Below are 26,668 nucleotides of genomic sequence, written 5' to 3' on the forward strand. Positions count from 1 at the left end.
GCGTGCCTGACACAATTGACACCTTTGTAATTGACACAGCACTGTAACCCATATGTTATATTAAATGAGAGATTCCTTATATGCATATTTATGTGACAATATGTGACAAATTAATTTAAACATTATATAAAAAACAGATATTTTTTTATATAAGCCTCGACACGGAAACGGTTTATTTTTTCACAGACCATTTACATCAGATTTGAATGAGCTTTGTGTTGCTTATGAACAGTTAGCGATATGCAGGAAATTAATTAATTTTATTTTTTGTTGGTGTTGTTGAACACCAATCAGGACTTATGAGATGATACCTTTCTAAATACTTGGCTTTTTAACAGGCAACCCAATGGTTGGCTTATCTATATTTGATATATTTTATTATTATAATTTATGTGAAGATTTTTAATTCGATGCAATACTGCTAGAAGACTAACTTCACATGGCAGCTATATTTTCAAGTGGAGTGAAAACCGATATCAGCATTGTTTGATATCATGATGTTCGAGGGCTTATAAAATCTTCAACCTTGGGTTTCAGTTTTCATCAACTTTACACTGTTTTGCAAATTACAAAGAAACGGCTCGGCCGATCATCGCGAGATACATCGGCTTTTAAATCTTTGAAATCGGTTCAGACGTTTTTCAGCAAACGTCGATGAAAGATCCAATTTTGACAAACGCCAAAAAAGTGCTTCTAAATTTTTTAAACTTTGACGAATTTCTAAAATTAGACGATTTGCCGTAGGACCTTAATATTTGGTATGTTCTATATAAAACATCATGATCTCACGCCAAACAAAAAAAAATCAGGAAAATCGATGAATTTTTTTTTTTCAGCAGTTGATTACAAAAAATTGTGCCAGCAAATCTTTACCAATATCTTTCGAACGGTTTTTGAATTTTTAAAATCAATCCAAAACTGCGGACTAAAACGTGTAACAAATTTTTTGTTAAGGGCAATGCAAGTTAGCAATAGTCTCGTCAGAAAAAATTGCAATTGAAAAGTATTAGGTATCTACACTGCTAGTGACCACAATGCAATTATCTGGGAGATATCAATGAATAGGAAAATTAGAAGACATGTTGGCATAAATCAAAGACAATCTGTGCACTGGTGGAAGCTTGTCATCGCGTTGAAAATAGTAAGGCACCAGGATTAGATGGAATTCCCAATATCGAATTAAAAACATCCATTATGACATTTCCGATAATGTTTCTTATATCTAAAAGAAGGGGTTTCCCACGGAAATGAAAATAGCAAAGATTAGTGCTTGTTCCCAAAAGAAGAAAACCACCAGATGAACCATCATCCTGCCGTCCGATATGCATGCTGGATACAGCAGGTAAATTTTTCGAAAGGATAATTCACCAAAGAATAGATGCAGTAGTTGACCCACTCCTAGCAGACAGTCAGTATGGTTTTTGCAAAGAGCTATCATTTATCTATGCTATAAACTTGGTAGTTAATACAGCCAAGGAAGCTATTACTGGAATCAGATGGAAGGGTTCTGCAAAGAAGTACTGTCTAGTAGCTACATTAGATATCAAAAATGCATTCAATTTCGCAAACTGGGATTGCATTATAAATGCACAGTGACAAGAATGTGCCATGTAGTCGCAAGCTACTTTACAGACAGAGTTCTGATGGACGATCACGCGATGGTACAGAAGAATATAATATAACAGGAGGTGTGCCAAAAATTGCGTAGAATGGCAGGACCCAGTATATATATATTGCCTGAGTGCTTTAAGAGTTGCTTGCTCATTTCTCACAATATTGGAGGAAGCAGTGTGCGTCATTTCAGGAACGCTGCCTCTCTTATAATTATTAGACTTAGCAGAAAAAAGACGGACAATTTACCATCGAACACATCAAGAACTGAGTCCTGAAAAGTTGAGAACAGAAGAACGGCAGAACAGCATTGACCGATGGCAGCAACTGTGGGATATCGCAAGGGCAGATAGACGCATCCTCTCATTCTAAACATCAAAGTCTGGCTAAATCGCAAGCATGCAGAAGTGAATTTTTACACTACGCAAATGCTATCTGGGCACGGCCGTTTTCGAGCCTACCTACACCGCTTCAAGCACGATAGCTCGCCGGATTGCCTATATTGTTTGGGCGAAATTGAAGATGCTGAGCACGTGTTCTTCGTGTGCACGCGATTTGGTACTCTACGGGACGATGTAGAAGAGATGTTGAATCAAATAATTACTCCAGGTAAATTATTAAAAAAAAACTGCAAATCTTTTGATTATCATCCGCACACACACACATCCATTTTTCTAAGGTATGCCAAAATGTTCAAAAACCTCTGAATATAAAAATTTTCATTTTAGATTTTTATGCAATTACTGTAACTTACCCTATGGGAAGTTAGAAAAAAAAAACACACACAGATGCGTTTCTAAATTTGGTCTCATTCGATTCAGATTCAAGAAAACATAACATTAGCAAATTGGATTTTTTGATGAAAACAAACTTCTCCTCTGAGAAGTTGAAAAATATTATTACGTACTACAAATATATGAATTACACATAAAATTTCATAAAACAACTCTGATATGATTTTTACTAGTTTAATTATAAAATGCAACTCATTTCGGTCTATTTCAGAGTTCTATTTTCTTCTCAATCATAAAATATTCGATATTATGTATAAGACCTATAAAACTTAATAGATTATTGTTTATTGTAAATAGCTTAGAAATTTCCACTACAGGATATGGACAATGCAAGGTAAAATCCCTTTATTATTGTAATTTTTATTATTAACTTTTATAATGAATAAATGATATTTAAGTAATTAAATAAAATTACTTATGGACAAATTAGATTATACACAAACCTCTTAAGACCAAATTGGCAATATTGATCTAGATCAGTTGCATTATTAATAATTTAAAATTATTGTAACTTTCTTATGCACTAACAAATAATTATAACAATTGTTGTCATCAAAAATATAGCTCAGGCCAATGTTTGAAGAACCATGTTAGTTGTTTGTAGATATCTTTCATGATTATTGTAAAAAATTATATTAGAAGTTGTACGTGACACATTCTCATATGTTCAATATCTCAGCCAATTGATGAGCTGGAGAGTTTATATCTAATTTTTTTCGAAACTCATAAAATAATGTATAAATCGTTCAATTAATGGGGTAAAGCAATTTTGCATGAAAATACGTTAATAACCTTTGCCCCAGCACTACAATTTTTTTCTAAAAGCATGTTTGTTCTGTAATAAAAAAATAATGTATGCAAAAATTGGTAGAAATAAATTTGTACTAATTCGTCCCACAAGACTGATGAATACAGCATGTTGTTTGAAGACATTCATCCAACAAGTTTAGAAATGGCAGTTAAATATTATAAACCTTCATTCAAATTCAAAAATTTGTACACTTTCTTCTCAAATTACTTCCAAACTGTATTTACTCCCAAGTAAAACCAGATGAGGCATAATATTGTATTAATTCTTTTTGATAATATTAAACTCAATTAATTGGTTAAGTTATAAACCAATTATTAATGGTTTATAAATTAATCCAGATATATATTATTATAAATTCGGAGTCAAACTTAAATCACAGATCCACTCTCCAGTAAAGTTATGTTTGTATGTATATATGTGCAGACAAATAAAATACTTTAAATTGTAATAAAGATTCTTAATTATATAAATTATAATTTATTTTAGTTAAAATTTATTTACAGTTTATTTCACCAACACATTTAGTTCATATCACCATTGTGCAAAATCACTATCAGTAAAGTCTTCCTCTTTAAATTCCCGCAGAGAAGGTGGCAAAAAGTTCATATCTAACATTATTCTTGGTCTAGTCCAAGTAAATACATTTGTATCATCATTTCCATTCTCGTTGTCTATTTGGGTGCTCTCCAGTTGTGAGGTTTCACTTAAACTTTCATTCCCTGATTCAGAACTATTTTTTTGTAAAACTTTTTTGTGCGTTAATTGTTTTGAGGTTTTAATCTTATTCCTTTTCATCAACCATGAGTTTAATAGATCTCGTCCCGATGATTCTGATTTGAATACACGTCGGGCCATACGCTTCCTTTCATGATCATCAGCTGAATCATTGAGCAATGGAGAATATATATGTTAGACTCTTATTGGTTTTCAAAGCAATTTAAAGGTTGCATAAATAAAATAAATAAAAGGTTCCATAAATAAAAATAAATTAATAAAAATGATGATGATTTAAAGCACAAAAACTGATGACAATGTTTTACATTTGACAAGATTTTCTAATTAGTTTCCATATGATGATTCCACAAAAAATGACATGAATTTTGCTAATTGGATTCCAAATGATGATTCCACAGAAAAATGGCAAAAAAATTTCTAATTCATCTCCAAATAATGATACCACAGAAAAATGACATGAATTTATAGTGCACTATAGAAGTTTGTGCAGTAATTTAAACCCGACTAGTAGAAATTCAGCATTAACAGAATTGTGAATTATTTCACTCATAAACTATATAGCATTTTAAACCAATTTAATTGTTTTTGATAAGAAGGTAAATTATAATATAGTATAGTGAGAAATACTTGATACAAAAATATTTCTGCTGTAAGATGATTTCTTTTATCAACTCTCTGATAATTCAAATTGGTTACAGCAAGTATTCAAAGCCAAATTCCATCAAATCCATAATTCAGAAATATAATAAAATTATATTTCTATTTAGTATATATTTCTATGAATAAAAACTATGAATTGTGAATAAAAATCACTATTACATGTTTCTTTTGCCGGGTATCTTAGTATACAAAAGAACAAAGTTTGTAGTTTTGTTTTTTTTAGTGGATGAATTTCAATAATCTATAAATTCATCACTCAATATGCCAGTAAAATTATTTATACTTGGATATATTATATCTTGAATAATTCATAGTTTATATAATCTGAATACTGAAGTGTACATTTCAACTACGAATTATTCAAAATTTCCATATCAAAATATAAATAATTTTATAGACTTATTGAGTGATAACTAGTATAATTTGATAGATAGAAGACTATATAAGATAAATTTAGAAAAACATATCAACAAAAATTGATAGTGGAATGAAATTAAGAAAATAATACATGATTTCAATAAACTCCAATAAAATAATAATGTAAAGAATAAAATATAGTCACAAATATGAAATTCTATAATCCCAAAAACCAGGTAAAAATAAAATGAAGTTAATGAAATGAAACATAATAACCCAACATACCGATTCTTCTTAAATTGTCCAGTTCAGGAGGTGAATAATGTGTGAACCTACAAGATGCTCCAAAATTACAATGCATACCATTTAAAAATCTTACACATGGTTGTTTAGCTGATTCTTGTTGTATTATATCTCTTATATCTGAAAATAATAAAGAACAATAAGATAATGGTAAAGAACAATTGAATGGTTTGTTTTTAAATTAACAATTACATTCTAAATATGCTATATTAAAGTAATAATAAGAACAGTATTGATGAAACTATAAAATCAATAATATTTCAGTAAATTATCATTCTTACTTATTTACTTATTTTAATGTTATTTTCTTTGATCTGTTTATACAAAGCAATGAGTAGAGACTGTTAACAATATTGTATATTAAAAAGAAACATTATGATTATTTATTAGCAGTTGTGCCCAGCGAAAAATCTATAGTATATAATAATGATAATTATAGTATAGTAATATAATAACTATAATTATGATATTATGTGATGCAAGCGAACATATCTTCTCTGAACAATTTAATTTGAAATGTTTAAGGCAAATGTATGAAAAATTTATTTAAAATTCAGTCGTAAAACTATATATGTTCTAAAAAAGATTATAGTTAATTTTGTATATAACTATCATGTCAAATTTTCAATCATCCCAATCCCAAAGAAAAGACAAACATGCCTTGTCAGACTGAACAATAATCTTTAATTGTATAGTATCTTGAAGAGTTGACGATGCTCAGTTATCTTTCTGGCACCGTTAATAACTTTTCTAAAATGTTGTATGAATTACTAAGACTTTATATAAATTGCTACAATGAATACACAAAAAGTCAAAAATTAAATCAATTCCAATTAATAAAAAAAATGATATTTATATATCCTGACAGCAATTATCGTCTTATTACATTGGATGACAAGATACTTAAAAATTTAATTATGATTACAAAAATACACTTTTAAAAGTAGTTTGGAAATTATGCAAGGGATATATTCAATATAATCTAAATTAGATTATGCTAAATTTATTGTATATATGTTGATAATTTTATAACTTGCCTCTGTGTAATAATAAATATTCATTCTTAGCACGATTGTGTGCAAATCCATTCAAATGAGTTTTTCGTTTGGTGCCATCATCTTTAAACGAAATGTTGCAATAATCACAGTGATATTTTGCATTCATGATGAAATTGTACTTTAATTATGTTAATATTATTATAATTTATTTAAAAATACATGTCACTTGATTATATTTTTTTACTAGCCGTATTTATAATATTTATCAATTGTTAGGTTATGTAGTTGTAAACACTACGAATTATTGTCTGATCAATGAACGTCAAACAACACAACCCAAATGTCAAACAGCAACTTCACGCGTATGATTTGTCTGTATAAGCCACTGTCGCCAACATAAAAATAACCTACAAAAAGATAAGATTCAAACCGTTAACTTTTGAAATAACAAATTTATTCTATTGTTTACTTATAATCAGAATCTTATGATTGCATATATCACTTGAACAAATTTTATAAATTGAATTATTTACTATTTAATTATCAATATATATCATGGTTTTCTTAATATTTGATTTATTAATTTGTTAAAGATTATTAAATATGTTTTATATTAAATATATTGAGATTCATTTTTCGATTTGTTATCATCATATTAAAAACTGACAAAAATAGTTTTTCATAGTGATTTTTGGATAGCCCGGTTTTTTCATATAAAAGTGAATGTTTCAAGTTACAAGATTTTTTATGAAACGTATCCATGTAAAACGAGAGATATGTGTTTTTTGTATAGCGAATTAATGCATTAAAGAATCTCAGACTGGGTCTTTTGTCTGGGTATGTCGGACTCAATACCGCCTGGGTATAATACCGACTAAAACCTCTGCTTTCCCTTGTCCCTGGTTTCTACAGAAACCGTCGTTAGGCATTAGTTCGTAGGGGAGGAGGATCTAGAATATTAGAATTCTCGCACTGAAATTATAATTATCTTTTAGATGAGCGAAGTCCTGGTCGCTCTTTCTCTTTGGTGTATTTTCAATAATTTGGTATACGGTTTGTATTGCAAGATGTCATAAATTATTACCAAAAGATTTGATTGCTAAGCTAACTTTGTATTAAATATTTATACAAATGCAATATTTTCAACAAATGCAATCCCTGACTGTCTTCCATCTGCACAAATATTTAATACATTAAATATTGATTTAAAATGGGTGCTAAGTTTACAAAGCATATATTTTAACATTGGTTATTTAAAATCATTTTATTTTTATTTGATTTAAATACCTCATTTTATTATTAATCTTTTTATTGTCAATATATGCATTGCTTATGTTTATACTTTCAATGTACACATCGCCCGCGTCGAATAAATATTTGTTCACCCATTAGGCCGACTTTGAAAAATAAGTTTGGCAAATTGAATTAATATTTTAGTCTAGAATATTCGGAAATCACCTGATCACACCGAACGAATGAAAGTATGACGCATACTTTGTAATTTGATTAATTGCCAAATATTTGGCCTTTTGGCAATGATTGTAAAATGATCGATTGTCTGATATTTGTTTTAAGAAAAAAAAGAAGATATACATACATAAATGAATTATTAATTTACGCATTAAATAATTAACATTATTAACTTCTTGACCAAGTTTGTGTTTTCGATAGAAAATCTTATTTGCAAATTTCAAAAAATTTAAAGACTCTATAAAATCGCGTTGATTAGTTTTGCAAGACTATCGGCTGAGTCATTCTTTAAAAAAAATATTAGGCGTGCAAATTTATCAGAAAATCCTGAACCGACTTTGAAAATTCATAAAGAAATTGGAATTCAGGGTAATTAGTTTTTTGTAAAGATCAGCAAGACAGTAATAGCGTAATTAATTGTTGAATTTTTTTTGATGATGTGAAACTTTTCACAGTGAAAGAGTAGTATAGTTTTATTACGAAAATGATAACATTCAACCCTTTCGACTCGGATGCAACCGCTCCGGCGGCAAAATTCATTCATATAAATCTCGGAATTCGCGAGTGAAAAGGGTTAAATTTATAATAATAAAATTGCGATAAAACAGACCACAACATAGAGTTGATATGGCAACAGTATGTCACGATATTTTCTTTAAATAAATTGGTAGTAAAAACTGTCAAAATGCTATATATTTGCATTTATAACACATACGTGAAGTAAATTTTATGTGTAAAACGCCTGCTCGCACAACAAATACATTTGATAGTTTTTAGTACCATTTTATATGAAGAAATGAGCGTAACATAGCGTTGCCATAACAACGCTAACCGTAAAAACATTAATTCCTTTATTCGTTTTATCAAGTCCTGCATCCAAATATTTGTAGCATTCACACACGTTGTACGAAAACCAGAATTTGATAAAATAATTATTTCAAAATTTGAGTATAAACAATTGCATTTTGAACCCGTTTTTTAATTTCCGTTACCATGACTTGGCAGCTTTGTTTCGCTTCCGACTTCAGAGATGTCGCTATACTAACATTTAAAAATAGACATACGTCTGCGATTATCGTCTGCAGAACGTTCTAGTATCATCGCGACGTACGTCAATACTTCAGTCGTCAAATAGAGACAAAAGAGTGTCAAAGTCAAAAAGTCGATCGAATTTTTTTACAAACAATAAAATTATATATTTTGAGAAATTCTTTATTAAAAAAAAATAAAACAAAATGCCCCGTCGAGGAAGGTCTGCTAGCCCCCCACCAGCACCAAGACGGTAAGTTTTTCACTCCTTAATTATATTTTGTAACCTTAAAATATGTGTCTCTAGTTGCTAACATGCCGTCAATAATTCACTGTTACATAACCATTTAGTATTGCGTAAATTAATAGTTCCTCAAAACTTGAATTTATTTATATTGTTTTCAGAAACTAATTAAGGAAAATTACCCAAAGAGTTCAATGTTTTCGGCCGAAGGCAAATTGCATCACATTGAGCAATGCCATGGTCAAACTTTGAATTGAACATTTCTCATTAAACAACAATAATTTAATTGAGATTTTCTTGATTTAATATTATTATAGTAGATTTACATAAATTTATAAGCCATTCTTTGAGTTTTTTTATTTGTAACCCACCATCATTTTTTTTTTTGCTTTTAGCAACTGATTTCTTTGTTCTTTTCTTCTACTAAATCTGATTTTACCAACTCTAATTGTTCTAGTGCTTTTCTTTTCACTTCTAATTCTTCAAATTTTACTCAATTCAATTTCTATTTAATTTTAAATTAACTATTTTACCAAATACTACTCACTTATTATTTCTATGCAATAAACAATTCAAATTCTATTCAACTGAGCTATTCCTACCGCAATGTCACACATCACTTTCTCAATATACTTTTTAATAAGTTTATATGATTTTCCTTATATACATATAAATAAAATTGATGCTATTGATTTGTAGTTATTAGTCACTATTACTTTTAATGTATTAATTTATAATTTTCATATTGTGTGCTGGCTGGTGTTATTTGCAAATTATTTATAAACATCTGAATGGAAATGAATGATTGTCTGTTTGCTCCTGGTTTGTATGAATAAATAATCTTGGATATGTATGGTAATACTGTATATATTTTATTGCTAATATATATTTTGTATACTTCTTATTTGTAAATCATTTATCTTTACATATGCGTCTAAAATGATTTGTATTAACAAAACTTATCTATTGAATATTATAAAAAACATAAATATTTTCTAATTTCTCAATGTAACTTCCTTAATTTATAAATCATTTTCTTGTTTGATATAAACATTAACACTATATATTTGAAATATTTTAAAACATATTTACCAATTTCTCAATGCAAACCTTGTGTGATTATAATTTTAATATAAATATTTCTTACCTTCAATACTTCATTTTCCCTCACAAATACCTGCGTGCCCACGTTATGTCCATATTTTTAATTACAAAATAGTAATAATTCAACTTTCGCTTCTCCCAAACCTCATAACAGTGCTGCCTCATCGAATTTGCCAGCAAGGGCCCCTCCAGCAGCCCCGCCAGCCCATGCACCTGCAGCCGCTACACCCATGCAGGCCCAACAACAGCCATCTATGTTCCAGCAGATGGCTGCAACAGCTGGAGGAGTCGCTGTTGGATCCGCTGTGGTAAGTTAATAGTTACCATAATTGCTAGATTGCTAGAAGCCCCAGAAGTAATAAATCTTAGTAAATAAAATGTTTCATGTTAATTCTCTAAATATTTCATAATGGATTTTGGATTTTAAATTAACATTCCTTGGGGGTAATATTTGAAATTTTATACTGTTTTCTCAAAATCCAAGAATGGTGTCAGTCTTGCAGTATTATACAATTTATTAGGTAAAGTTAGATAAATCAAATTTCACATTTAATTAAATTAAATTCAAATTTGCTTTTCAAATGAACCTTTTACTACAGTTGGTACATATAGGTACCAAGTTGAAAATATCTGGACACTTATTTTTGTGCATAAAAGCAAAGCCTATATGTCCAGAAATTGAAAACAAAACTGAATTATGTTATTAAACATTTTTTTAAGACTTCCATATGTTTCAAGTCCCAATTTGACTCTTCTTTAGTGGATGAACCTACAAAATATAAATATAATATTAATAAATATTAAAATTTATTGAATTAATAACAAAATTTTTATATTACAAAATTATTAAGTCAAGACTAATGTTGACAAAATTATACAAGTAGTATCTTAACTAATCTGTTATATAAAATTGTCCATTCTACAAAAAAAAAGTTCTACAACCTCTATTCTCCCAGGGTCATGTAGTAGGAGCCGGTATAACTGGTCTCTTCTCTGGTGGTTCCTCCAGTGAAGCAGCACCTGCACAAGCCCCTCAACAATTGCAACAACAAGCTGCTGCTTACCAAGGCCAAGAACCTACTGGACCTTGCGCATGGGAAATCAAACAATTCTTGCAATGCGCACAAGGACAATCTGATTTGACTTTGTGCGAAGGATTCAATGAGGCATTGAGACAATGCAAGACAGCTCATAGTATGTAATTGGAATAAAATTAAAAGCAAAAAGTGATGGTATTGTAGTAGTGACAAAACTGAACTGTGAGCACTTGTAGATAAATATGTATTGAAATTTATGAAAGGTTTGATATTTTTCTGTTTCTGTACAGTAATTTCTAAAAATATTGTTTATTTTTAATAATAAATTATCAATCCAATTTTTTGCTCTGTAAATTTAATAAATTGTTATTTGGCTTTGTTTACAGTTCCAATAGCATTGATGAAATTAATGAACAATAAATGAATCATTCATTAGTATTTCAAGAGTTTTTCTTACATGTAAATATTCTATGTTGAATGTATCTTAACAGATTTTGTGCAATTAAATTTAACATTTGAAGACTATCAACATTTTATGTGCCAGTGCTCCTAATAAATAGTTAATATTAGTTCATATTTTAGAATCAATTTAAGTTTACTTGTAAAATAGATGCAGTATATAATATAAATAGGGGTGTGCATTTTAAAGTTTGCATTGTAAAACCAAATACTTCTCATATTCTGATGCAAATACTTCAATAATTTGTTATTGTTGCAATAAGCACCCAAAACTGTTGTAAATGAAGTTGCATGATGTGTTAAAAATATCAACGAATATTCAACAACATAAGTCAAGAATGAAATGTAATTTCTGTATATATAGGTCTGCATATGATTTGTTTGTTACGATGTGAAATTTCAATAAATTGTTGACTTCGTTGAATACACTGTTTCATTATTTCCATTACCAAATATTAATCTTGCAATATAAAGAAATTTCAGAATACACAAACATTTGCTTTACATTATTTCACAAACCTCAGGTTTGTTTTTATATAAATTCACCTGAAAGATTCTAATTTATCATAATTTTTAAAGCCAAACAATTTTACAATTAAGATTTTTACTACTGAAATAATATATTGATATCTCATACTATGATTTTTCAGATCTGCCGTAATCACTACAATATCAATTGAAATTTGAAGAATGAATATGTCCGTCCTTCGGTCGCGAAAAAGCAATAAAAAGTTTAAAACCGTCTTCTCATACAGCTGTTTTTAATATTTTTAATTTAAAAAGTCAAGAGGAAATATCACAGTTGTACAATTTTACACACAATTCACACAATAAAATGTATTTGAATATATAGAATCTAATAAATCCAATTTTACTTTTCGAAAGAAATCAGTTTTTAATTGGGTAATAAGGCACATTGCGATTTCATTTATCCTTTATGGGAAAATGAATTTCTAGGATATTAGAAAAAAGATCCTGAGTTAGGTATATTTTTTTTGGGTAACTTCCTGAAGAGGTTTGTTTTTGCCATAAGATTTGCTGATTTTATATTTTCTCGACAATTTAAGTAATCAAAAAATCGTTTAATATTAGAATAAAAAAAGTATGTATGTGTGTAAGCCAAAATTTAAAATTACACCGACGTTTTTTTAAAAACAACTGCACTCATTTTGTTAACACCTTACTCAACCCTGGTCTAATGGAATAATATTATTATATTTTATTACCTCCATACAGGATAGCTATAATAAACCCTTATACCTTATTATATAATTTAAAAATATTAAATAATCCCTCTCATTGTCAGGCATCCTGTCCCTAAATCTATCATCATACCATTAATTCCACGTACCATGGAATCACCGGTTGATACCTGATTGGTCAAAAATGTAATGGGATGTTGCTTGAACCCACAAAAACGAACCAATCAGAAAAATCATATAAAATTGTAAAATCATTATAATTTAGTATTAAATCAAATATCATCTAAGTAAAATCAACACTCAAAGGAGTAATATCTCAAATCATCTAACAAATCAGTACTAATTCAAACTTCAACTAAGTAACATATCATTTATGTCTTATTGTAGTACTTCATTCAAATATACAGCAGTTAAACATCTATTTATCATCTTTTAATGGGTCTGATATATATTTTTTTATAATTAGCAGATAATTGCAAAAAATACGTTTACGCAAAAAATCGTGTAGTGTTTATAAAAATTCGAAAACTATTAGTTGTAAATTTCGGTTTCTTCGTAATAAATGTTAAATTAGTTTTTAGTGAAAATCGGACAGGCCGTTTTTTCAAAATTAAATGTTGAAAACTTTTCATTGTTTTGTATAACATTGTGAAATATTACATCTATGAAAAGTGGTTTTATAATGAAAATTCAATAAAATTTGAAACAATGGGTTTTAAGACTTACATTGAGTAGTTTTTAAATAGTTAATAAACAGAATAAACAGTTACTAGTTAATAAACAGTTAATTCTTAACTCTTATTGATTAAGTCAGTTTTTTACATGAAGTTCACGTTACTTGCCTAAGGTATTTACACCTTAGTTTGTATTCTTTCAGAGCAAAATTCTATTAATGGAAAATCTTTTGCAATTATAATAAATATAATCAATAAAGGCGATTGAAAGATTTTGAAAAATCCATAGTAATTCTAAAAATGAAAGCAAATTTTTAAAGAATTAAGTAGATCGCTCAGCTCAATTAATTACCAAGAAACTTTTATATAAATTTTAATTATATCTACAGGTCCACTGAAAATAATCAAGAGATCTATTGATATATATATATATATATATGTATATATATATATATATATATATATATGTAGGTTGCCAACACGCATCGCGGCTTGTCAAACGCATCACATGTTACTGGACAGATTGGCCCATATTGACAGCACAGAAAAAAAACAAAAATTAATTCAAGTGTCAGATCGGACAATTTTGTTTCTCCCTAGTCGAATTTGCCAAAAATGTATAATTCTTGAAACCTTTCTTTTCGATAAATAAGAAAATACCAATCACATTTTATTAACGATAATATGACAACACATAGTGTCGTGGATATTAATCATACATAAAATAAACCAAATATATAATATTTTATATTATGATACAATTGGTATTAATATGGACCAAGCCTCCATATATATATATATATATATAAATCATAAAGCGCTTTATATATTTGTAGGACGACTATACAATCAGTATGTATTTCTGGACATGAAATTTATATTGTTACAATCTCGATTACAATACATGTTATTTAATTCTATATTAAGATAAATTTACCTTCAATTCAAATTTAATTACTAATCGTTTTCATAATATAAAATGTCTGTGATGCATATACACACATAATATGTATATATACATACATATGTGTATATGCGTTTTTTTAAGTATATCATACAGATATGTATGGGTATATTTTTCAAAAGCTAAAATTGTGTGTCACGATTTCTTGTGTGCTATTATCCAATATTAAAATTTTATTTTCATTTACAAAAAGACATGTATATAACCAATACATACATTTACGTTCGTATCATGGTTTTACATAATTCATAAATGCTTTTTTCCAAGAGCTTTGAATAATTTGATTGAAAGTTAATATAAATATGCATACTTATTGCTACTATTTATGGCAGTTTGTGAAACCAATAATATTCTTATTATGTAGTTTTATTTGCAAATGTGAACATATATATGTATGTATGAATTATATGCAAATAATTTGGATAAATGGCAATATAAATAGTGAATCTACTTATTCATACAATGTTTATGTAGATACATATATATATATATATATATATATATATATATATATATTTATATATATAAATACATTCATCTACATATAAAAATCTCATTTCTTAGTGTTCATGTAAATACTTTGGTTAATTATTCTAAACATATGCACATATGCCGATATAAGTACCGATAGATGTATTTTTATACAGATACATACATACTTATATATATATATATATATATATATATATATTCAATAGATAAGTCCTGGATTTTTTCAATATATTGATTGTTTCTTTTCCGAACATATATATATATATATATATATATATATATATATATATATATATATATACATCTGTCGGGAAACATGATCTTGATAAGATTTAAACAAACAATATATTTAAGAGAAGTAGAAAATGGTTGATTTTTTATATAAAATGGACAAAATTGTGGAAGAAATAGCATTACAGAAATATGACAATAAAATCAAAATAAAAATAATAAACTTCTTTGTTTTCATTACTTTTGGATTCTTTGTTCAAAGCTTTACAAAATATTTACAAATTTCTTCTTGAAATTCATCCGTTCAATAATCAGTTTGTTACCAAATAGTCATCCCATAACACCAAGGAAATTAATACTTTTTGTCTCACATAACAAACACAAAAAATTTTGAATTAGAAAATTTGTTTCTTCGTTTGAATTTTTTTTTATAAAATCACTTTGATAAAATCTTTTTTAGTGAAAAAGATTTAGTGTATAATCAATCATACAGGTAATTAATTCTGTTTATTCTTAAAACTTTCTAATTTTTTAACATTTCTAATATTTTTTATATAATCCACTCATTTATTTTTATTATTTTCATTTTGATTATATTGTCATAATTTTGTAATGTTATTAATGTAGTATAATGATTTCATATAAGGAATAAAGAGTTATATTAAATCAAATCACTTTCTCCCTGGACAAAAATCAGGATCACTTTAGGAATGTTCACTTAAGTGGGTATTTTAGTCTAGAGAGTTTTGAAGAAAGTCAATTTTTTTAATTTACGAACTTTAACTATTCCAGAATATGTGTATAAGAGGGTTTTTTAAAATTTGAATTGTTTTCGGAGATATAGCCATTTGACCACAATAATTCTGCTGTTTCCTTCCTACGCAAAACTTTAAACTCGTTTCACTCAAAACCGTTTTTTTTTTTTCAATACTATACCCACGATTTCTCAATTCTTAAATAACTCTTCTTCATTATGATTTACGTTCAGCCCTAAATTCCGCATTATACTATTTTTAAAAAAATCGAGAATATAAAAAAAAAAAATTGTAAAAAAAAATACTTTTTTTCAGACAGTGGCTATTTTGTGATAAACATTTTTTAACCTGTCCGTAGTTCATACGAATGCGACATTATTCTAGATCAATATTAATAAAAAAAACTAATATTATAAAGATTATTTAGAGGGCCCAAATCATGAGTTTGATAAGGTGCCAATTTTTGGGGACCACCACTTCATTACATTCTAGAATGTAAACTTTTTGTAATGTAAAATTATTTTGGCTTTTCAAAAATCGCATAAAATTCATGCCTCTACACTAGAATACCCTCTTAAATGAGTGTTAAAAACATTTAAATCTAGTGTGTTTTCAACATCTTGTACTGAAAATAGTAATTAATGAGGAAAATATATTTCTTACATTTTGCACACATTTGTAAGAACATCAATTAGTTTTAGTACATGAAGTAGCACTTAATGCTCTTACCATCCTTGGAAACAGATAATGATCCAAATTATAACATTGAATTCAGTTGTATTGTTTCAAACAACTGAATTAATATACAAACGATAACTGCATTATTCTGAATTCTGAATATTTTATACATTATATATATATATATATATATATATATATATAATGTATTTAAATCACACACCAATATCAATACATATATCTGCATATGTGCTTTTTAAGTTAGGCAGTATTCTTATACTTTTAATTCCGAATGTATACACAGATACATATTTTTATGCATATGTATATATGTATATATATATACATATACACAAGACATGTATAATTTTATTTATGTGCACATATAAGTTTACATGAATATAAATGACAAGTTAGTTTCAAAACGCACGTCGCCTGCTCTCCGCATAAAAATATTTTGTGTGTTCAACTCGTTCGTACTAAACTAACATAAAATTAATCTGTATGTATGTACATATACAAATATATGTCTAAGTTTATGTATACATCATAATATATTTGTATTTATACATATATATGTATGTAAAACTATACGTACGTATTCATATATAGCATTTGGTGTTAAATAATCTCGTAAATAAGTCAATTAATATTTAAATTAAGTAAAAATTAAAATATATCAATGTACAATTAAAATAAAATAAATATTTTACAATATACATTCACAACGGCATACATCACAAACTTTAACAAACTAATTACATAAAAAAATATAAACTTTATCCTAACTAAAACCTAAAAAAAACTAATCTTTCTAAGTATTCATTAAACTTAGTTTTTTACATAACCTCGATTAGACAAGAGTAAACTCAAATTAAAATTTGAAAATAAAATTATATAAACCACGAAAGCAACAAATTAACGCTTGTGTGTACACCTGAATTCAAAACAATCACACACATGCACACGTACACACATATTTCTTAACACGTGTGCTTCTAGATATTTTTTAAACATTATGTACAATACTAAGTCGATAGCCTCAATAAAAAGTTAGATATGTATGTATATAAATATATAATTAAACATATTTATCTATACATACATATGTCATACAATCGGCAAATATAAAATAAATAAAATCTCTTTATTTTTGACTATCATAAAACTCTCGATAAAACTAAATTTTCACATTACATTGTTAAAGTAACAAATAATATTCATATAGCATCCAAAAATTTATTTTATTTTCTTGTCAGAGAACTATCGACAGACATATATATGACATGTTTTTTTCAAACTTCGTAACCGGTATGTCGTAGTTTGCATATCATTGAGAAATGATGAAAAATTGATTTCTTTTTGATCCAGATTTAGGCCATCATTGGTAATAATTGATAATTGAGATAAATTAAAAACCCATACAATTTTTATATGTATAATTTAAACTTGAATTGACTTAAACGCAAATTTATACAAAAATAGCTGCCTCAAGAAGTAAAATATAAAATCTCTATTCAAATAAGAATATAAGCTCTATTGTAATAAGAACATAAACTCTATACAAATTATACAATTAACCGCTACTTGAATAAAATGTAAGCTCTACTGAAATGAGAATATGAACTCCATTCATATGAGCCAGTGATTTCCAACCTATGTGGCGCGCCCCCCTGGGGTGGCGCCATACCGTTACAAGGGGGGCGCGAAGCTGTTTCAAAAATATTATTTTTAAATGCTGAGTAAGTGTCAAAAACAAATCAACAAAATACTTAAAGTACTTCTGTTTGTTTGAGCTCAAAAAAGAAATTGCTATATTTCTTGCTGATAACAAAAGAGACGGAGCAATCTTGTTTTAGGACACAAAGTTCCTCGCAAAATTTGCGTATTTAGTTGATATTTTTCAAAGACTTAGCCATTTAAATAAATCAATGCAAGGATCTCAAATTCGTGCTTTTGTTCAGAAAGACAAGATTACGGCTTTTATGAAAAAGTTAGAACTGTGTATAGCTAGTATCAAATAATTTTATAACTTTAACATGTTTCCCACTTTTAAAATTACTTGTGTTACTGATGAAATAGAAGTAAGTAAAAATAGGACGAAAATATATTGTTAAGTTTTGGTTACCAGTAAAGGACGATTTTGCTACTTTGACAAATAATGCTTTAGAAATTTTATTACCATTTGTGAGATCTTACTTATGTGAAACAGAAAATTCTTATAATAAATAGTTATGTTTGTATATTTTTTATAATACTATGTATTATATGGCATAATTTTAGTTATGTTAAGTATATTTAAATTTTTTTAATTCGAAAGGGGGGCGCAAGGAAGAAAAGGTTGGAAACCGCTGATGTAAGCTCTTCTCGAACAAGAATATAAGCTATAATCAAATAAGAATCTAAACTCTATTCCAAGAAGAATGTAATCTCTATTTCAGAAAGAATATAATCTATATTCAAATAAGAATATAAGCTCTATTCCAGAAGAATACCGTATCTGTTCCACAAATAATACAAACTATATTCCAAAAAGAATATAATCTCTATTCAAATAAGAATATAAGTTCTAATCGAATGAAAATTTATAAGCCCTTCAATATCATTGTTGACTGCGTAGCAAAAAATGCGTAAATTAATTTGTTTATTAATAAATGCACTTACATCTTAGCTACATAGCTATATAGAAATCATTGCACAGCCTAGCACCTTAAGAATACAAATCGTGGGCCCATAACCTTCCAATTTAGAAGAGACAATAAATAAAAGTGAATAGAAAGAAATTCAATAAAGAAGGTCTGGTTGGATCAACATAACTTCCGTATAATGTTGTCCAGATCGAAGAATCAATAAGAAAACTTTCATTTCGTCCATTTCCCAACGCTCCTGCACACGAATCATAGTACGACATCCGGCAATACGATTCTACTAGTAGCGTTGATGTTGTTGTTAGTGTTGTTGCGGAGTTGCGGGACGTGCGCGCTTACCTAAACGCCGCCACTGCTCGTGTTGTTCGCGTTTGTGTTGTTGCCGACATTGTTTGCATGCTGGACGATCTTTCGCTCCTTGTAATAGATCTCTTCGCTCTCTTTGTCGCAGGACAGCAGGATTACTGCTCCGAATAAGAAGATGGCTGCTCCCCAGCCTACACCGTAAGCCCAGCCGAACTCCCAAACGGTGCGGTTACCTATAAATATAATATTTGATCAATACGAAAGCGCAAACCAGGAAAGCAGCGGTCGGGGAACCGGGGTATATTTCCCAAATGAGGTGTAAATGAAATTTTTGGAGGTAAAAAGGGTATATTTTTAATTTATATTTACTGTATTTGCTGCTGCATGGTAGTCCAAATGGAGATAATTTCTTTTCGTCATGGGATAATATCAACTAGAAAAATAATTTGGGGTATGATTGAAAAAGTTCCCCGACCGCTGCTTTAAGGTAACCATACTTTTTATATGAAATTCGTGAGGAAGTGGGTATATAAAAATCATTGCACAGCCTATCACCTTAAGAGTACAAATTGTGGGCCCATAACCTTCCAATTTTCTACTTTTTCGAGGAGACAATAAATATAAGTAAATAAATCACATATGTTTTACAAAAACAAATTGTATTTGAGGGTATAATCAGGTATAATAAAAATCTGTTTTTCCTATAAATCCTTTTTTATCCAAAGTTACTGCGAATGCTATCAAAGCTATGTATATTTTGTTAATCTATAGATTTTTTTTCGATTTTAAGCCTTGTAATTTTTCTGTACAATTTTTTACATATTTAACTTGAAGTGAAGTCAAATAATTAGTATTAATCAACTTAAAAGTATCGCTTTTGGTGTGTTTATTTCAAAAGTTGGTTTTTGTAATTTTGTTAATAGAAGTTCGAAATTATTAAAATGAGTAGCTATTTCAACCTACCTTTTCTCAATTGAATTTAGGCATTTGATATTTTATTTTCAACAACGTATACGTTTCGTATATGTATCATTTTTAACTTCCCGTAGGGTAAGTTATTGTAATGGGCCAATAATCGAAATTCAAACTTTTACATTTCTCGACGTTTTGAAGGTTTCTGAACGTTTTAGCATACCTCAGGAAAAACTGATGTATGTGTGTGTGTGTGTATGTATGTATGGATACAAATTTCCAGACACGTTTTCGGGCGCACGGATCAACCGATTTGAATGGTTCAAAAAACATTCGATTCCTATTGATAGGGAAAAGAGCTGATTAGTTTTTAGCAAAGGCAGGTCCAGCCGTTTCAGAAATACGGAGAAAAGAGTGCAGAAAATAGAAATCGACTTTTTGAGAGAACGGAGTATCCGATTTGAATGATCTAAAAAACATTCAATTAGTAATGATTGGGAGTAGAGTTTATTAGTTTTTGGCAAAGACAGGCCTAGCCATTTCGAAGATACGGAGCTAAATATGTAAAAAATGGCAGTTTTTGAGAGAACTAAGCGTCCGATTTAAATGATTCAAAGAACTTTCTGCTTGTCTTAACAAAATAATTGATTTTGAAAAAAAAAATTGTTCCAACTTTTTTTTTTTTAAATTTTTTGTATATCCAAAATAATTTAATTTTTTTTTTAATTCTGACTGAAGTTATAATATACTTTACAAATAATTTCAACTTTTCAATGCAGTTTATATAATTCTTATAAATATTAGACAATGTTACAATATTTATAATAATCTATTTGAAAACAGTATTCCTCGAACATTTCGTTACGATTCAATTTTTACTAATGTATCTACTTTTAAAAATTTCGAAACAATCCAGGTCAAAATTCTATATCATTTTAGAAAAATCTGCGAAGCAAGGTGGATATGTGGAACCAAAGTGGTCATATGTGGTCAGGAATCAAAGTGAGACGTATGGTTATCTGAATTACTAATATAATTACTTACAAATAAGTCTAAATTATTATAAATGATTTAATGCCAAATTAATCCACAAACACTTGCACCTCACCCTCACCCACACAGATTTTAATTGACTTTGATTTTTGAATTTTGAACTTCCAATTTTAATTGAATTGAATTGGGAAATACATCAACGTTTTTACATACACATATATTATTTGATTTTTCAGAACCAATGGCTTCCCTTTTCCAAACAATTTTTCATGTTTATTCTATATCATTTTTATCAGGTTATATAAAAAAAACTGTTGAATCTAACTTAGAAATAACAACAAATTCAAGTATCATAAAAAAACTACCAACGAAAAAAATACTATTGATATAAAAATTAATACATAGTATCGTTATAGAATGATATGCTTTAATTGTTTTTGAGATAATGGCAGTAAACCCTTTAACCCGCTTTTTAGGTCCATTTCTACCCTATATGAGAAATTACTCCATAAACAAAATGCCTCATCACTACAGAACTAAATTGAAGTAGTTGTTACTCCAATTGGCAGAGTAGAAAGGAGATGATGGAGACCAGTGTTGATTAAAATAATTTGAATACCCATCAAATATGACTTAATTACAATATCAATAACATAAAACACAAGTTTTACAATATATATATATATATTATATAATGGAAATGATTCTACTTACCGAAGTTGAGTTCGGCGGCAAAGCATACTGGGTATATTATCAGCGCGATTAAAATGGAAATCACTAGACAAGAAAAATTACATTAGTAAGATATTTCAAAAAACAAAATTTTGATTTCAAAAACTTACATGCAAGTAGCATGACCAGGACAGCTACACGGTAATATTTATATTTTGCTCTATGGTCATCTGATCTCAGACCTAGGCCAGTCAGAAGTGTTCCAACGGCATCTGCCAGTAATGTTACTACACATAGAGCAGCAGATGCTTGAATGTAAGCTAGAAATAAAAAAAAGAAACATTGAAATTATACGGAACATTTCTAATTCAAGTGGAGTATATTTTGTTGTATAATGACAAAGTTTCATGATCATCAATAGCTTTTAAAGTTCTAATAATAATGTTTCACTTTTAAATCATGTTTAAACCATCTAAATCACTTTTCGTCCACGATTTCGAGAGCACGAAATTTTATTGATTCGATGATCGATTTTTTATTGTTCACTTCTATTAGCATTAAGATGTTTGATATTCTTAATATAATTGTGTTCAATAAGTATCCCTAAAGATTTTCCTTTATTTTCCAATTTATATTTATACAAAAAGATGCATCCATTGATCATAGTTTTGATGTGCTTGTAATCGTTGACTAAGTTCAGATAAAAAAAATCTTACCGACATCCCTGGCAGGATAACAACCAGGTCCGTCGTCATCTGGGACATTGAAGGGTAAGGGCGTTGTCGCTCCTGCTTCTATGCAGTGGACAAACAGGCCTTGCCGCCATCCCTCCGACATCAGCCAATCCGTTGAGGCCAAAGACATGACCATCAACACTAGGACGATGCCTCCACATATTAATGCTATCACCTGGAATGATAATTGGAATTAAAAAAATTTTATAATCGCTGAAGATCATTATTAATGTATTGTTATTATATTAATATACTTTTAACAGCGGTACGAGGCTTTTTCCTCAGGGGTGACACTGCCCTAAGAGCCAGCCAGCCGACCAAGTATTTTGCACAAATTATTTAAAGATTTTCCAATCATTATGAACAAGAATATTTTAAAAAACTAGTAATCATACTTGTTAAGAATTCGTTATTAATTATATTATTTTTATTTTATGTTCATTGTTTAGTTTAAGTGAGCACAGGATGCACATGCAAATATAATTTTCCATAATAATATCATAGTTTAATTAAATACGCATTCATTTTTATTAACTTCCCGTAGGGTAAGTATTTGTAATGGGCCGAAAATCGGAATTGAAAATTTTTACATTTCTCGACGTTTTGAAGGTTTTGTGAACATTTTGGCATACCTCAGAAAATAGATAGTGTGTGTGTGTGTGTGTATGTGTGTTGTGTGTATGTATGTGTGGATACAAATTTCCAGTCACGTTTTAGGGCGCACGGATCACCGATTTGAATGGTTCAAAAAACATTCGATTCCTATTGATAGGGAAAAGAGCTGATTAGTTTTTGGCAAAGGCAGGTCCAGCCATTTCGGAGATACGGAGCAAAAGAGTGCGGAAAATAGAAATCGAATTTTTGAGAGAACGGAGTATCCGATTTGAATGATCTAAAAAACATTCAATTAGTAATGATTGGGAGAAGTGTTTATTAGTTTTTGGCAAAGGCAGGCCCAGCCATTTCGAAGATACGGAGCTAAATATGTAAAAAATGGCAGTTTTTGAGAGAAACTAAGCGTCCGATTGAATGATTCAAAAAACTTTCTGCTTGTCTAACAAAATAATTGATTTTGGAAAAAAAAAATTTTGTTCCATTTTTTTTTTTTTTTTTTAGTTTTTTGTTGAAACAAATAATTTCAACTTTGCAATTCAGTTTATTAATTCTTATAAATATTAGACAATGTTACAATATTTATAATAATCTATTTGAAAACATTCAGTAATCCTCGAACATTTCGTTACGGTACGGGAAGTTCAGCAATTTGCTTAAGGCACGATGCCACCCACCCCACTAGTTATTAATGTAGCCTTACTATAACCCCATGTACCGTTCTAAGAAATTGTACCAAATTGTCGGATTATAGAAAAATTCCAAATTTATAGTTGTATTAGTATATTTGTGAACTCCCCCCCTTTCCTGGCAATTTTAATAATTTTTATATTACATTTTTAAGTTTATAAATTCAGTATTCAGTTAGTCGTGATACTAGGCACATCAATCCTAGCGCGTAAAAATTACTCAATCATTTAATAAAAATTTTCTATTTTTATGTCTATTGTTGTTTTTTCATTCTTCCAATAATTACATGGCAAGCAAGTGTTTATAAGTGTAGTAATTAATTTTATATATCTACGCCTTAGCAATACTTCTGAAAATTAACAATTAAAATAAAAAGAGAATTCTCAATAATTAACGCAGTTTTGAAAATTGAAGTAAAGTAGATACACTGAATGTCGTCTAAAAGCGATAAAGATTGAAGCTATAGTTGATATACTGAATGTCGTCTAAAGGCGACACTTGTAAATGGGTATAGCAAGATATCACCTGTATTTATTTTTTACCTGAATTAAAAAAAAAAAAAGTTTACAATTTTTTCTCGTAACTAAAGATACACGTAATGTTTGGTGGAGAAAGGGAGTAATTTTGAATATTAACAAGTATCACAAAGGAGGAGGGGGTCCAAAAATCCGTGAAAAATCGATCACGTGCTCAGAGGATGTCTCCTAATATGGCGACCAATAATATAAAAGATATGATAAATTGTGAATTGGTTTTAATGATTTGAGGATATGACAGAAAAAACATATTTGATTGAAATCAAGAGTTTTATGAAGATTTTTTTTGAAAACATCTTTAGGCGCGACCACTGTGTAAACCCGTACGAATGCAAGGAAAGTGTGTTACGGCAGATAAGAGTCGATAAAATAAGAGTCGAGTGCAATGATTCGTCATCGCTCTCGATGATATCATTTCTATACGGGTCAATTGTGATTAGTCGTCGCGTATGTGAATAGAGATCTGTCGTGTATGCAGAACGGCATCAGCGTTGAATGCGTACCGATACCAACAAGGAAATCGGCAAAAATCAATAAACATTTTGAAAGTACATCGTAGTACTAATCTTGATTTAATGAAAAATGCCTAAATCAGAAAAATGCCTAAATCAGAAGAATATTTTACCCTATTCCTTGAAAATAATGAAACAGATTGAACATTGTTTCGTGAACTAAATGTAAGATTATTGATTAGAAATATTTGTATATTATTCGTAGTTCTGTAAATCTTTGAAGTTATTAAAGTGGAAATATTTTCGGCAGCAAGACATATATTACAGCTGTTAAAAGAATGAGATTATATCGTCAGCAAAAAAGTAAAAAAAACAAGCAGTCAATGAATGTATGTGAATTTTAATTACATAAAGTTCTTCAAACAATTGCATGATGAGTAAAAATTGCAAAAACCAATACTTTTTTAGGCGTTGTTTAACATAATCCACTGTATAACAAATATAGAATTTATTAATCAGCAATTACTTAATTTCTCCAATAAAGGTTCATTTCTAAATGCTAATTACAATGACAAACCGATCATGTCATATTTGAAGTATGACTTTAATTACATTATTGTTTTTAATATTTTTAATACTATATGAATATATAATTTATAATTTATCATTATATAAATGTGTGTATGATGGGACACCAATAAATATGTTCATCACGAGGTTACCATATTACTAATAAACATTATCCAAATTGTTATATGATTGTATTATTTTACTTAAATACCATGTTGTACAGTAACAATAAGTTTTACTTCAATCGCGTGTGAACCTTACGCGCACTCTTTTTTATTGATTTTTCAACAGTTTATATAAGGATAAGACAAAATGGAACAAAAGCTAAATTAAAAAACCAATATTATTTACTTTTAGAAAGACTTCTGTAAAATAGGTCTGACTGCTACGTATTGAACTGGTAAGTTTATATAAACATATTGCAAAAAATAAAACAGTCGGTAATACAAACCAAAAGCTATACTAAAAACTATTTTCCAACTTTCACATTTAAAGCTGATTTTTTTTTAGGAGACTAAAGTTCTGGGAAAGATCTCTGACAATACGGAAAAACCGTTCATTCAGAGCTATGATATGAACTGGCAAGTTTATATAAATACTTGTAAAAAAAATAATTAGTCGATAACAAAACCTATATTGAAATCTTTTACAAAAATATCTAATTAGGGAGCGACCATTTATCACGTGAGGTTTTTTAGAGAAAAGGGGGTGGGGGGACATTTCCCATAAATGTAAATTTGGGTTTTATTGAAACACACTTTGTAATTCAATAATTTATTCACTTATTAGTAAGATTTTATAATATTATTTTAGTTTACTTTGACTGGTTTCGCGAGTCGGGCGGTTAATTATAATAACAAACTTAAAGGAATTATGACTGCTTTCGCTCGTCAAGCGGGTACTTTATGTGCTTTCTTGGTGACGCTTAAAGTTGT

At 28.8% G+C, this 26,668-nt stretch overlaps 4 protein-coding genes across 5 annotated transcripts in view; 1 reads left to right on the forward strand and 3 right to left on the reverse strand.

Annotated features, from left to right (window-relative positions):
• Nucleotides 1-1,580, reverse strand: part of LOC113383598 (transmembrane protein 47-like) — an 11,890-nt gene extending 10,310 nt beyond the window's left edge. Inside the window, exon 1 of the mRNA XM_026621851.1 lies at nt 1,470-1,580. Coding sequence (XP_026477636.1) covers nt 1,470-1,580 — 111 coding nt within the window. The remainder of the gene's footprint in view (nt 1-1,469) is intronic.
• A 2,167-nt stretch (nt 1,581-3,747) lies between these two features.
• LOC113383600 (zinc finger matrin-type protein 5-like) lies at nt 3,748-6,561 on the reverse strand. Its single transcript, XM_026621852.1, has 3 exons — nt 6,309-6,561; nt 5,254-5,391; nt 3,748-4,094 (listed from the first exon to the last, which is right to left on the reverse strand). Exons 1-3 carry the CDS (start codon nt 6,433-6,435, stop codon nt 3,748-3,750), a joined length of 612 nt encoding a protein of 203 aa, XP_026477637.1. The 5' UTR covers nt 6,436-6,561.
• A 2,279-nt stretch (nt 6,562-8,840) lies between these two features.
• Nucleotides 8,841-12,036, forward strand: LOC113382895 (coiled-coil-helix-coiled-coil-helix domain-containing protein 2-like). The gene is made up of 3 exons (XM_026621144.1): nt 8,841-9,021; nt 10,271-10,424; nt 11,073-12,036. Exons 1-3 carry the CDS (start codon nt 8,975-8,977, stop codon nt 11,316-11,318), a joined length of 447 nt encoding a protein of 148 aa, XP_026476929.1. The 5' UTR covers nt 8,841-8,974; the 3' UTR covers nt 11,319-12,036.
• Nucleotides 12,037-18,810: 6,774 nt separating this feature from the next.
• Nucleotides 18,811-26,668, reverse strand: part of LOC113382757 (transmembrane protein 47-like) — a 47,538-nt gene continuing 39,680 nt past the window's right edge. For both annotated transcript variants that reach the window (XM_026620988.1, XM_026620987.1), the window contains 4 exons: nt 22,856-23,048; nt 22,310-22,459; nt 22,182-22,244; nt 18,811-19,795 (listed from right to left, as the gene is read on the reverse strand). In XM_026620988.1, the coding sequence (XP_026476773.1) occupies nt 19,596-19,795; nt 22,182-22,244; nt 22,310-22,459; nt 22,856-23,048 (606 nt within the window). In that variant the 3' untranslated portion in view covers nt 18,811-19,595. The remainder of the gene's footprint in view (nt 19,796-22,181; nt 22,245-22,309; nt 22,460-22,855; nt 23,049-26,668) is intronic.

This window comes from Ctenocephalides felis, unplaced genomic scaffold (assembly GCF_003426905.1).
Source record: "Ctenocephalides felis isolate EL2017-DRISC unplaced genomic scaffold, ASM342690v1 CF-g0.4_SCAFFOLD_03570, whole genome shotgun sequence".
Taxonomy (NCBI): Eukaryota; Metazoa; Arthropoda; class Insecta; order Siphonaptera; family Pulicidae; genus Ctenocephalides; species Ctenocephalides felis.

Bases quoted from the DNA above. Each gene is read 5' to 3' on its own strand.
- LOC113382895 (XM_026621144.1), top strand. From the start codon at position 8,975: ATGCCCCGTCGAGGAAGGTCTGCTAGCCCCCCACCAGCACCAAGACG. The intron at 9,022-10,270 runs GTAAGTTTTTCA...ACCTCATAACAG, and splicing joins CCCCCACCAGCACCAAGACG to TGCTGCCTCATCGAATTTGC. The intron at 10,425-11,072 runs GTAAGTTAATAG...CTATTCTCCCAG, and splicing joins TCGCTGTTGGATCCGCTGTG to GGTCATGTAGTAGGAGCCGG.
- LOC113383600 (XM_026621852.1), bottom strand. From the start codon at position 6,435: ATGAATGCAAAATATCACTGTGATTATTGCAACATTTCGTTTAAAGAT. The intron at 5,392-6,308 runs GCAAGTTATAAA...TATTATTTTCAG, and splicing joins ATATTTATTATTACACAGAG to ATATAAGAGATATAATACAA. The intron at 4,095-5,253 runs GTATGTTGGGTT...TCAATGATTCAG, and splicing joins GGACAATTTAAGAAGAATCG to CTGATGATCATGAAAGGAAG.